Here is a 13,625-nt window from a genome sequence, read left to right as displayed (position 1 = left end):
ATAAGACTTACCTCTCTTAAAGTTTTTCATTAACTTTAGCATTTTCTGTGGCTTTTGTTCTATATAATCTTTTCAACTTCAAATGTTCTCATTCTATACCAAATACATTGCTTTAAAATGAAATGTTTAGGTAAATTCCCACATACTTTGAAACTAAAAGATTGTGATATTTAGGGACCAGTGAAGAGTGTACACACTAAGTACCATTAATTGAATAAAGAAGATGCACTACCCAAAGAAGGACTTTTACTCTTGTACTAACTTTAACTTCTCTACATTTTGAAGTTCTCATCAAATTCCTATTTGTATCATTTTTTGGCCTTTTGGCTAAGATCAAGTATAATATTCTTGTCAGTTTAATATCTGCTATATCAAAAAAATTTATATTGAAAATAATTCCCCTCTGTGCTTCAACTACAAATCCCTTACACATAATGTTCTGTCTGGATTTTTCCTACAGCCAAGAGGGAATTTATTTGAGCATAGGCAAAATTTGAGTGACTTCAATCATGAGTTTCTAAAAATTAGCAAACAAACAACAGAAACTAGGAGATGACACATGTAGCAACACAATGGTAGAGTTCTGCAGTATAGTTGTGGTAGAAACAAAGAAAGCTTAGGCAAAGTTAGAACTGTTAGGGATTAGGAAACTAAAGAGTGTATGAGGCCCTGATGACTTTTTTTCTTTTTTTACTGTGACAATGAGGAAAATGAAAGAACAAATGTATACTGGGATGTAGATGGTGGCTTCCTAAGCTTGTTCATGGGTCAAATAGCGGATTTCTTTTTGTACCCTAGCTTCCCTGGACTACAGCTCAGGCCCCAACTAAAAGCATGTTAAGTGATAGGCTTTTGGAGTTATTTGAAAATAACCTCAGCCAATGTGGTCCTCTGACTAGAAACCTCAGCATCACTTGACAGCTTGCTAGAAATATAAGAAGAAAAATACCTTAGGCCCCACCCTGGACCCACTGAATCAGTGTCTCTGGGACCCAGCAATCTGCAGCTTAACAAGCTTTTCCAGATGGCTCTTATTGACATGTGCCCAAATCAGAGAAGCACTAGTCCAGACCATCAGTTCTCTGCTTTGGTGTTTCTGATGGTAGGAGAGATACCAGCTAGCACACTTTGGAAGTATCTCAATCTGTTGCCTGCCTGATGTGCATTAGCAGCTGTAGTGAACATCTGTTACTCATGGGAATAACAAAGATGAACAAGAATAATCGATTTGTTTTGATGTGGAAAAATTGAAAATGCTAGTCTTAAATCCCAAAATTAAATTTACAAATGCTAAGAGTCTATTGTATCACTATTTCTCTAGACCAGAATTTCTCAGCCTCAGCATTACTGACATTTTGGGCCAGATCATTGTCATAAGAGGGTGGTGAGCAGTTATATTAATTGCAGGATGTTTTAGCAAAATTCCTGGCCTCTATTCACTAGATGTAAGTAACACACAGACACACACACACGCACGCACGCCAGTTGTGAAAACCTAAATGCCTCCAGACATTGCCAAATATCCCCCAGGTAGGTAATTGGAGAGAGGAGGGAAAATTGCCTCTGGTTAACAACTGCTGCTCTAGACATAGTTTATATTGATAAAATTCTGTTTCTGAGGCAAAAATGGATCTTTTAAATTTATTGTTAGATGGACACATTTAGTTCGACTTCTACGACTTATTATTCTGATAAGAATTTTTCATCTGGTTCATCAAAAAAGTCAACTTGAAAAGCTGATGATAAGGCTGGTAAGTGAGCAAAACATGCTTATGATTCAGAAAAATATTATATGTTTTGGGACCCATTGGCAAGGGTTGATATCTATACTGTATAATGTTTCTTATTTTTATGTTGATGAATGTTTCACAAACTAATGATGATTTTAAACTCTCAGGTTTCAGAAAACAAAAGGCGATACACAAGGGATGGATTTGACCTAGACCTCACTTACGTTACAGGTTTGTGACACTTAACTGTTGATTTACTTGTATTACTTCACTTTTTCTTGTAATTGTTTTTTTTTTTTGCCTCATCTAAGACACATTCATTCAAAATATTCTTTATTCAAGAGAATATATGCCACTGTGATAGTGTGACATATTTGTGGTTTAGCCCTGGCAATGGAAGATCTGCATGTCTTCTCAATTCAGGACTACTCAGTTGCAGCATAGGAACTTGAATGGATTTTCAGCTGACTCCATTTGGGTTTCAATTTATTAACTTCTAGTAGTTATTTCTGAGTCCCAAGGATCCTACAGAGACCTCTTCTCATCCTAGAACCCCAGAGAATGAGGTCAGTGCTTTGTAGATCTCAGGTTTTCTGAGTCAGAGGGCTGCAAAGCACCTTGGGAGTTCCCACCATCACTGGTGCCCAGAGCTCTTGGATTTTCTCAGGTATTTAAGATAAGAAATAAATTCTAAGAACAGGGGGAACTTCAGACTAAGGCCATCATAAGTACATGGCATACAGTTAGAACTAGTGGAGACTTAAGAACGCCATGCCAGTTTAATGGTCATTGTGTTGGATAATTTAATATGTTATTTGATTATCCTGAGTATTAGCTCTTTTCTGTCAACCTCAATCGTAAAAGGTTTTTTTCTGTGAAAATGGAGTCTGATCATGTATAAATTAATTTTTTGTGTGTTATATGAAATCTATAATAATGTTTGTAATAGTGATGATTTTGACTTTCAGAACGTATTATTGCTATGTCATTTCCATCTTCTGGAAGGCAGTCTTTCTATAGAAATCCAATCGAGGTAAGGGTCTTTATCTGACAAATACTCATTTCTCAGTGAATGTAGACTGTGTAGTCATAAGTTTAATATTGACCCAGATATGGCAGTATTCTTTTAAAAATGTACTCTTTCAAGTAAAAAAATCATAATGGATTGATACCAGTTACAATTGTGCCAGTAGTTACAAACCACCCCAAAACTTACTGGCTTATGACAGCAACTATTTATTTGGCTCATGATACTATGGTTTGTGAATTTGGGATGGGCTTAACTGTCCAATTCAGGTGCTTGCAGAAAGGATTTCCTGTCTCAACTAAGCTCATTCATGTATCTGTGGGCAGCTACTGGGTCATCTGAGGACTGGCTAGTCTAAAATGACTTGGCTACCCTCAACCGACAGAGCCATTGCGTGCTACATGCACCCCCAAGGCCCAAGGCACATCCCATCTGGCACCCACTGCTGCCAACAGCCCCACCCCCTTCACCAGCAGAGCCACCACATGCTGCATGCACTTCTAAGGCACTGAGGACTGGCCTGCCTGGTGCCCACCCTGCTGTTGGCAATACCCCACAACTAGCAAAGCCACTGCAGCTAGCATGCATATGCCTAAGGCCTGAGAACTAATCTGAATGATGGCTCTCACACCAAGAAAAGCCATACCACTGTCTCCACAAACACTCACCATCAGGACACTGGGGCACTCACGACACCACTGAATGCTGATTACAGCCAAAAAAGTCACCTGAAGACTATATTACTGCACCCACCCAGAACCAAAGTCAAAGCACCCTACTCGGTGAACACTATAGGAGACAACTATTGGAAAAACTATTTATCTATGAAAGCTCCCTAACATTGGAGGAGGCAACTGTTCCCCCAGATGTGCAAAAATCAGTTTAGGACCACAAGAAACATGAAAAGCAAGGAAACATTACACCTCCAAAGAAACACAATAATTCCCCATTAACAGACCCTAAATTTAAAGAGTATATCAAATGGCTAAGAAGGAATTCAAAATAATGATCTTAAGGAAACTCTGTGAGATACAGAGAATACAGATAGACAAATCAATGAAATTAGAAAAACAATTTATGATCTTATGAGAAATTCAACAAGGATATATATGTCATTAAAAACCAGACAGAGATCATGGAGCTGAAGAATTTAAGCAATAAAATAAAAATACAATCAAGAGTCCAGGTGCAGTGGTTCCCACCTGTTATCCCAGCACTTTGGGAGGCCAAGGCAGTGGATCACTTGAGGCCAGGAATTCAAGACAAGCCTGATTAACATGGCGTAATCCTGTCTCTAAAAAATACAAAAATCAGTTGGGTTTGGTGGTGCATGCCTGCAATCCAAGCTACTTGGGAGGCTGAGACATGAGAATTGCTTGAATCCAGGAGGTGGAGGTTGCAGTGAGCCAAGATTCTTCCACTGCACTCCAGCCTGGGTGGCAGAGTGATACCGTGCCTCAAAAAAAAAAAAAAAAAAAATACAATCAAGAGCTTTAAAAACAGACGTGGGAGAGATATGGCCAAAATCTAGGAAGCTCAAAGGTTCCCAAATAGATTCAACCCAAAAAGGTCTTCTCAGAGGTGCATAGTAGTCAAACTGTCAAAAGTCAAAAAGAGGGAATATTCGTCAGGTGCGGTGGCTCACACCTGTAATCCCAGCACTTCAGGAGGCTGAGGCGGGTGGATCACTTGAGGCCAGGAGTTCAAGGTGAGCATGGCCAACATGAAGAAACCTCATTTCTACTAATAATACAAAAAAATTAGCTGGGTGTGGTGGCGTGAACCTGTAGTTCCAGTTACTTGGGAGGCTGAATCACGAGAATTGCTTAAACCCAGGAGGTGGGGGTTGCAGTGGGCCAAGATCACACCACTGCACTGCAGCCTGGGTGACAGAGTGAGACTGTATCCAAAAAAAAAAGGAAATGTTAAAAACAGCAAGAAAAAAGCATCAAGTCACATATAAGGGAACCTCCATTTGATTAACAGCCACTCCAGCCTGCCAGCTATGGAGAATACAGACAGTCTGGACAAGGAAGAGTTCCCCACAACACAGCACAGCTGGCTTGCCAGATCATGACCAGACTGCTTCTTTAAGCAGGACCCCAATCCATTCCTCCCTACTGGGCAGGAATCCCTGCAGGGGCTTTAACCACTCCATCAACGGTTCTATGGACAGAGCTTTGATCTCTCCCTGAAATAGAGCTCCTGGCGGGAGGGGCAGCTGCCATCTCTGCAGTTTGGTCAACTCAGCCACTCCAACCTGCTGGCTTTGTAGAATACAGGTGGTCCAGAGGAGGAAGGATCCCCCACAATGCAGCACACCTCCTCTACCCCAAAGCAGCCAGACTGCTTCTTTGGATGGGTCCCTGATCCCATGCCTCCTGACTGGGTGAGAATGCCCAACAGGGGTCTCCAGCCACCTCCTGCAGGTATGTGCAGGCTGGCTACAGGTCAGTATCCCCCTGGGATGGAGCTTCCAAAGGAAGGAGCTGGCTGCCATCTTTGCTGTTTCTCAGGCTTCACTGGTAATACCTCATTCAGAGTCTATGAGGAACTTAAATTTACAAGAAAAAAACAACCCCATTAAAAAGTGGGCAAAGGATCTGAACAACACTTCCCAAAAGAGACATGCTTGCAGTCAACAAAAATATGAAAAAAAAAGCTCACCATCACTCATCATTAAAGAAATGAAAACAAAACCACAATGAGATACCATCTCATGCCAGTCAGAATGGCTATTATTAAAAAGCCAAAAAATAACAGATGCTGGGAAGGTTGTGGAGAAAAAGGAATGCTTTTACACTGTTGGTGGGTGTGTAAATTAGTTCAACCCCTGTGGAAGACAGTGTGGCAATTCCTCAAAGACCTAGAGGCAGAAATACCATCAGACCCAGCAATCCCATTATGGGGTATATACCCAAAGGAATACAAATCATTGTCTTATGAAGATACATGCATGCACACATATGTTCATTGCAGCAGTATTCACAATAGCAAAGACATGGAATCAACCTAAATGCCAGTCAATGATAGATTGGATAAAGAAAATATGGTACATAGAGCGGGACGTCTGGCTTCTGAGCGGGAACCTTTGTAGTGCCAGTGATGAAAGAGAGAATTAAATATGGGTGATGTTGAGAAAGGCAAGAAAATTTTTGTTCAGAAGTGTGCCCGGTGCCACACCATGGAAATGGGAGGCAAGCACAAGACTGGGCCTAATCTCCATGGTCTCTTCCGGTGGAAGACAGGTCAGGCCATTGGATTATCTTACATAGACACCGATAAGAACAAAGGCATCACCTGGGGAGAGGATACACTGATAGAGTATTTTGAGAATCCCAGCAACTACATTCCTGGAACAAAAATGATCTTTGCTGGCATTAAGAAGAAGGCAGAAAGGGCAGACTTGATAGCTTATCTCAGAAAAGCTACTAGTGAGTTATAACTGGCCATTGCCTTATATTACAAAACACAAATATCTCATGACTTTTTTATGTGTACCATAATTTAATAGATCTCATACACCAGAATTCAGATTATGAATGACTGTCAGAATATTTTGTTGGGCAGTCCTGACTTAAAACTAAGACTGGCTTGTGGTTAAATGTACAAGTTTGGTTTTTGAATATTAATAGTAATTCCAATTCAGTAAATGCTATCACTATTTACCCCTTCTAAAGATATGATTAGACTTTGTTAATAATGTTCAACTTTTCACAAAGATGGTGAGTACCATCTTAAAACTTATTGAAGATTGGTTTTATATTTATATTTATGTTGGTTTATATTTAGATTTATATGACTGGTTATGTGAATATATTTAAATACTGGGGAAATTCCTTCACTGTCTCAGAACCAAGCAAGATTCACCTGTATTTTGTGTTTATTTGCCTCTTAAAGGCAAGGGTTGAAGATAAGGTAGCAATGTCTACTTTGTATTTTTGGCCTTAACTATGCCAATGTAATTAGAATTCCCTGTATTTAAGATGGTTCCTTTTACTTATTCAAAGGCATTTTGTGTGGTTTATGTGTAATATCAAATAAAGATTATTTAACAGTTAAAAAAAAAAGAACAAAATGTGGTACATAAATACCATGGAAAACTGTGCAGCCATAAAAAGGAACAAGATTACATCCTTTGCAGGGACATGGATGGAGCTGGAAGCTGATATCTTCAGCAAACTAACACAGGAACAGAAAACCAAACACCGCATATTCTCACTTATATGTAGGAGCTGACAATGAGAACACATGGGCACACGGTGGGGAACAACACACACTGGGGCCTGTGGGGAGGGAGGAGATGGGGGAAGGAGAGCATCAGGAAGAATACTTAATGGATGCTGGGCTTAATACCTAGGGATGGGATGATCTGTGCAGCAAACCACCATGGCACACATCTACCTGTGTAACACACCTGCACATCCTCCACATGTACCCCGAACCTAAAAGAAAAGTTGAAGTAAAAAAGATATATAAACTTATCTGTATATACATATGCCCCGATGTAAGTATATATTATATATGCATGCATCTATAACCACATTTTTATTGAGGTATAACACATATGGTAGGTTGCACTAATCAAGTATATATCTTGATGATATTATACCTAAGTATGTATGCATGTAACCAACACCTCTATCAATATATTGGTCTATGACTGACCTCCAATTAATTGTTGTAAAGATATAGAGTATCAAGGTTCATGTTTTTCACATAGCTCTCAATTCCTCCTGTACCGTTTATTGTAAAGAGCATGATTTCCCCCAATGAATTGCAGAGGTGCGTTTATTGCAAACAAAGTGAACATGTGTGTATAGGTCTGTTTCTGGGCTTTTTGTCCTTTCATTATGACTGTCTATACTTAAATCCAGACCATAGTTTTAATTATTATGGCTTTATAGTGACTCTTGAGAACTTGTGTATAAGTCTTCCAACTTTGTACTTCTTTGTTTAAAAACTATCTTGGCTCTCCTAGATTTTTTGAATTTCCATATAAATTTTAGAATCATCTTGGCAATTTCATACACACACACACACACTCAAACCCACACAAACACACCCCCACACTCTGTTAGTATTTTGACTTGAGCATTGACTACATAGCTTAATTTGGAGAGAATTGACATCTAAAAATACTGAGATTTCCAACTCATGAACATAATACATCTCTCTACTGATGTCTTCTTTGATTTCTTTTAGCCATGTTTATAGTGTATAGGTTTTACACATCGTTTGTTAGTTTTATTTCTATGTAGTTGATAAGTTTTTATGCTATTTTACATGATATTTGAAGATCTTCATTTTCTAAATATTTGCTCTTGGTATGTAGGAACATAACTAATTTTTGTATATTGACTTCTGTTTATTTGTTTGTCTTAAGACAGGGCCTTGCTCTGTCACCACAGGCTGGAGTGCGGTGACACCTGGGCTCAAGCATTTCTCCCACCTCAGTCTCCCACATAGCTGGGACTACAAGCAGGCATCACCACACTTGGCTAATTTTTTAAATTAATTTTTGTAGAGGAGTCTCTCTGGTCTCACTGACCCAAGCTGGTCTTGAACTCCTGGATTCAAGCAATCCTCCCACCTCAGCCTTCCAAAGTGCTGGGATTACAGGTGTAAGCCACCACACCTGGCCTTGTATGTTGACTTTACATTTAGCATCCTTCATAAATTCACATATTCATTTTAATAATGAATGTGTAGATTCCCTGGGATTTTTAAAATGTATACAATCATATAAAGTTACTACTTTCTTCCCACTTTTTATACTTTTTTCTTTCTTTATTGAATTATCTAGGACTTTCATGGTAATATTGAATAGAAATGGTAAAAGGAGGCAGCCTTGCCTTGTTCCCAAACTCAGGTGGAAAGAATTTCATGCTTCACTATTTGAAATGATGTTTGCTATAGGCTTTTGTAGTCATTCTTTACTAGATTAAGACAGTCCATTTTATTTCTAGTTTGCTATTAGTTTTGAATCATGAATTGGTGTTGCATATATCAGATATTTTTTATGCATCTATCAAGGTAATCAAAATGTTTTTCTGTTATTCCATTAATGAGATTTTCAAATGTTAAACCAACATTTTTTATTTTTGGAATAAACTCCTTTTGGTCTTAATGTATTATCTTTTTTATGTATCACTAGATTCTATTTGCTAATATTTTATTTAGAACTTTTCATCTGTGTTCATGAGGGATATGTAGTTTTCTTTCCTGAAATGTCTTTATCAGCTGGTCTACAATTACCTTAGCTTAGGTGTCTTGGGTAACTCCTATCTGCTCAACTCATCTTCATCCTCCATCAGGATGAATATGATGGGTATGTTTCAAGGTAATGGCAAAAGGAAAGAGCTAGAGTGGAATCTTACAAATGCTTTTGCAAGCCTCTCCTTTGTGGCATCCCAGTGACCAAATCAACTCAATAATGGAACACAAAATTAGAGTGAAAGGGCACTACAAGGTGAAATGTGAGGGCTTGGATTCAGGAAAAGTTGAAGAATTGAGACCATTGATGGAATGATTCTACCTTATTCTCAGGCAGGGAAGCATTTTTATATATGCAGATAGTTAACAAGAAATAACTACTATATAGTCAGAGACTCAAGACTTCAGCAATTGTATAAAAATACATTTGTAAATACCTAAAGACCTTGAAGAGAAGGGTCTGAACCACATCTCACCCAGGTTATGCTATTTACGGCTAAGACATGACTCTACCACTCCCTTTGCCAATTTTGAAAATTGTTTCAAACTATTTATTTGAGGTGGAAGTACTTTCTGTCGCTCCTAATGGGCACAGTCACGGAGTAATGTGACCAGGGTCCACTGGATGGGTCATGGCACTTGAGGGCAGCCATCCCAAAATTTCCAAATTCCATCTTTATGGGGAAAACATCTCTTGATTGCTAATATTGTTTTTTAAAGCAAGTAAAGTTAATAACTCTGAGTTAATTATAGCATGTCTAAATTGAGCCAATTTTCTTTTAGTAGATTTGGTGGTGACTAATATAAATTTGACAACACTTAATATTAGCTGGGGTGTTTTTCAAAAGCCAAAAACTTTTAGCATGTAAATCAAAACAAAGACATTACTATTTTTTTCTGCGGTGATCTCTAGACTCTTGGTTTCTATCAGTTATTAAACTGTTATCTCAACTGTTAATCTCCTTGGGGCATTGACAAAGTACTAATAAGTCCTTGATTCCTTTACCATTTTTAATCAGAGTATCCCAAAAGGAGGTAATCATGTGTTTTAATAAATTCCACAAATCATAAACCACCCAAAAAGCAAATCTACCATCCATATTAATATTTAGTCTTTAATCTTTGCCAGAGTGCAGCCCCAAACCTAAGCTACTAGTTCAGCTACCTGGGCAGGCTGGGAATCAGGCCATGAAGCCCTTCAGTGATTGCATGTTCAATGATAACATGTCCTGCACTGGGAGTGTCTCTGTCATATTTGAGAAGCATTTACAAAGTATATTAAATCAAAGTTGTCTAAAAGGGAGAAGATTCAAATCCAGGCATACTTAACTCCTGAGAGGATGCTAAACAGTCATGTGATTCCCCTTTATTCTTAAAAGTGAATAAAGTTGCAGGGTTACATTTTGAACAACAGCAAATAAGCAAAGCAGACATTACAATTTCATAAGTGGTAAATTTGCTAGTGGAGAAATGTCAGATGCTGCCTTGAAGTAGCAAAAGCTTTAGAGATGCAAGACCCATAGAGTTAGTGGAGAAACAAGCACTATGGTGGAAGCATCAACAAGTTTGGCCACTGCTACCACCTCATGCAAGTATGGAAGGTATACCTTTGCCTCCAAATCAAGGAATGTACTAAGATAGGCAGAGAGAAGAGTGTGGTAGATTTAGGAAAACCCATAGGTGGAGGTTGTTGCAAGAGGCTTTCAAAGAGGACACAGCATTTTTTTCTACTTTTGCACCACAAGGAAGAGTTTCAGAAATTATAAACTTTGTAAGCCCATGCAAAGGCTGAGCTATTGAGGAAAATCAGGTATATAATTACCTACATTCCTACAATCTTCTTAGCCATCTTTTAATTTCTGTTCTTGGTAGAATTGAATGTGCTTTATTCTGGCTGAAAACAGAAACTGTCCATCTGGTGACAGACTGTGACCAGAAAAATGTAGATTCTTGGCAGAGTTGAAATTTTTTCTAGACTCTTTATGTCCTTTTTCACCTACTTTGGATAACAGGTATTTGGAGTCTTCGGTAAACTACTTAGACCAGAAAACACAGCAGTAAATCATCTAAATGTTGAGTTGCTCTCTCTCTCTCTCTCTCTCTCTCTCTCTATATATATATATATATATATATGATTATAAAAATGTAATGTATATCATTTTTTAGACATTGAGAGAACTAGGAAGTGTATTAGGAAAAATCCCTAAAGCTTAACTGTCCAGGTATATTTGTTTTCCATGAAAAAGCAAATATTGACTGTTTTTCTATATATGTATACTAAGGAAGGCTGCACAAAAATTACCAGTGTGAGATATTTACTTGTTGAGAGAATGAAGGACAGGGATGGGCGCGGTGGCTCACACCTATAATTCCAGCACTTTGGGAGGCTGAGGAGGGTGGATCACCTGAGGTCAGGAGTTCAAAACAGCCTGGCCAGCATGGTGAAACCCTGTCTCTACTAAAAATACAAAAAATTATCCAGGCGTGGTGGCAGGTGCCTGTAATCCCAGCTACTCAGAAGGCTGAGGCAGGAGAATTGCTTGAACCTGGGAGGCAGAGGTTACAGTGAGCTGATATCTCACCATTGCATTCCAACCTGGGCAACAAGAGTGAAACTCCATCTCAAAATAAAACAAAACGAGACAAAATAAAATAAAATATAAAATAAAATGAAGGACAGGACGGTATTCTAATGGTTGCATGATATTTCATTAGTGCTATGATTAACCTCTAATGTTGGACATTTAAGTGTCATTGTAATCAATAATACAGCAACAGACATCTTTGCGCATAAGGCTTTTTCTGTATAGATTTCTAGGAGTGAAATTACCTAGCTAAGAGTATGAATATTTTAGGGTTCTTAATATATATTGCCAAATCCAAGAGCAATTGTATTCTTGTATCAACAATAAATCAAAGTTTTAAATTTCATGCCTTATTTTGCCAGCATTGGATTTTCTCATTAAAAGAGAAAGGGCTAATTGCATGGGTGCAAATGGCATTTCATTGTTGTTTTGACTTCGTTATTGGTGACACTGAATGTTTACCTAGGTTGTTAATCAGTTAGATTTTCTCTTTTACCGATTGTTTATGTCCTTGGCCCATTTATCTATAAGGTGAGTGAGTAATATTTAAGTTGTTGTTAATGAATTATTAATTTATCATACTAGGCGTAGTCCCCATTCAGTCAATTTTTCTGAAAAATCATTTCCCCTGTTATTCATTATAGCATTTTTAAGCAGAAATTTCAGATTTTTATGAAGTCAAACCTAAGCCTATTGATATTCCATTGATTCAACACCTTTACTTCTTCCTCATCCAAAGAATTGATTAAAATTTGCTTAAATTTCTCATAGGTATTTATAGTTTTTTTATGTGATTTCTAAACCCGATTTTATGTAAGAAATTCCATGAATTCTGAAGTATATAAAACTATTTATCCTTGCCTCCCCCACTATGCAGATTCAGAGTGTTCATCTTTTTGACTTATGATTTCCTCCTAACAGAGATAGCCAGTTTAATAAATGGATGACTTTGATATGTTCATTTTATTTTTCTCAATATTAAGCCAGTAAACATTTCTCTGAGGGTACCATACTCATCAGTTTTAAATTTTGTGTCATTTTTGTTGTTGCGCAGAGATATATACATATGTGTGTGTATGTTTCAGAAAGATATATTTACTGAAAGTTGGATTCATATAGTGGTATTGATTGTATTTTAAATAATAACTACTATTTGTTTTTCATTTTAAAGGTTATACATATATACATGTATATATATACACACTTATAGGTACACATATATCTTCATTTAAAAAAATAAAGAGAACAAATGAGCCAAAAAAGTCTCCATATTGTTACCAGTTATTTAAAATTTGATATATTTATCTTTTTCTATCACGCATACACACAATCATACTATATACTTTTTGCATTTATTTGTTTACATAGTGCTTAGGTAGACTGTAATATGCAGATCACTCTCTAAAGATGTATCTATTCAGAATTAAATTTAAATAAGAACCAATATAAATTAGATTTAAACAAGAACCACATTAACTGTGAATTGATTTAGAACAAATTACTTAAAGTTAGTTAAGCAGCTAATTTACTTATCTGATAGCTTTAAACAGGGTGTATTTACAATAGAGACTCAACTGTGTAGCCAAACACACTTTGTGGACTATTTGAAAAATCACAGTGGATTAGAACTTGAAATTTGCATACCCTCTTATTCCCTGAATCTCCCCTAGAAGATGCTAGTGAGAGACAAATTAATGAAAATAATAACCATTTTAGGTTCCCCCTAGGAAATAGCTTATGTTGGTGCCATGTAAATATGTAAGATATGTGTTTGTCTTTTTTAGGAAGTTGTGCAGTTTCTAGAAAATAAACATCCAAACCACTATCGAGTCTACAATCTATGCAGTATGTACATTACTCTGTATTTTGCTACTGTAGATAGAAAACAGATTACTGCATGTAAGAAGATGACTTTGTTTTTTATATTGCATTTAATCATAAGTATTTGGTGGTGGTGAGGAATGAATTTAAAAATCCCCATCTTGGACTGGCCCCATTTAGTAGAAGGAGTTAGCCCAGCAGCACAAAGTACCCTATGAAGGATGTGGCTTTGGCAGGACCAATGAG

The 13,625-nt window shown here is 37.5% G+C and overlaps 2 protein-coding genes and 1 pseudogene across 2 annotated transcripts in view; all 3 read left to right on the top strand.

Annotated features, from left to right (window-relative positions):
* Positions 1-13,625, top strand: part of LOC129011229 (phosphatidylinositol 3,4,5-trisphosphate 3-phosphatase TPTE2-like) — an 87,119-nt gene that overhangs the window by 33,311 nt on the left and 40,183 nt on the right. The window contains exons 10-13 of the mRNA XM_054445978.2: positions 1,652-1,751; positions 1,898-1,961; positions 2,699-2,763; positions 13,343-13,403. Of these exons, the coding sequence (XP_054301953.1) occupies positions 1,652-1,751; positions 1,898-1,961; positions 2,699-2,763; positions 13,343-13,403 (290 nt within the window). The remainder of the gene's footprint in view (positions 1-1,651; positions 1,752-1,897; positions 1,962-2,698; positions 2,764-13,342; positions 13,404-13,625) is intronic.
* Positions 308-419, top strand: LOC129012038 (U2 spliceosomal RNA; annotated as a pseudogene).
* On the top strand, positions 5,747-6,202 carry LOC129011906 (cytochrome c-like). Its single transcript, XM_054447332.1, has one exon. The coding sequence runs from the start codon at positions 5,882-5,884 to the stop codon at positions 6,200-6,202; it is 321 nt and encodes a 106-aa protein (XP_054303307.1). The 5' UTR covers positions 5,747-5,881.

The sequence above is a fragment of the Pongo pygmaeus genome, chromosome 14 (assembly GCF_028885625.2).
Source record: "Pongo pygmaeus isolate AG05252 chromosome 14, NHGRI_mPonPyg2-v2.0_pri, whole genome shotgun sequence".
NCBI lineage: Eukaryota > Metazoa > Chordata > Mammalia > Primates > Hominidae > Pongo > Pongo pygmaeus.
This window is presented reverse-complemented; position numbering and strand designations above follow the sequence as displayed.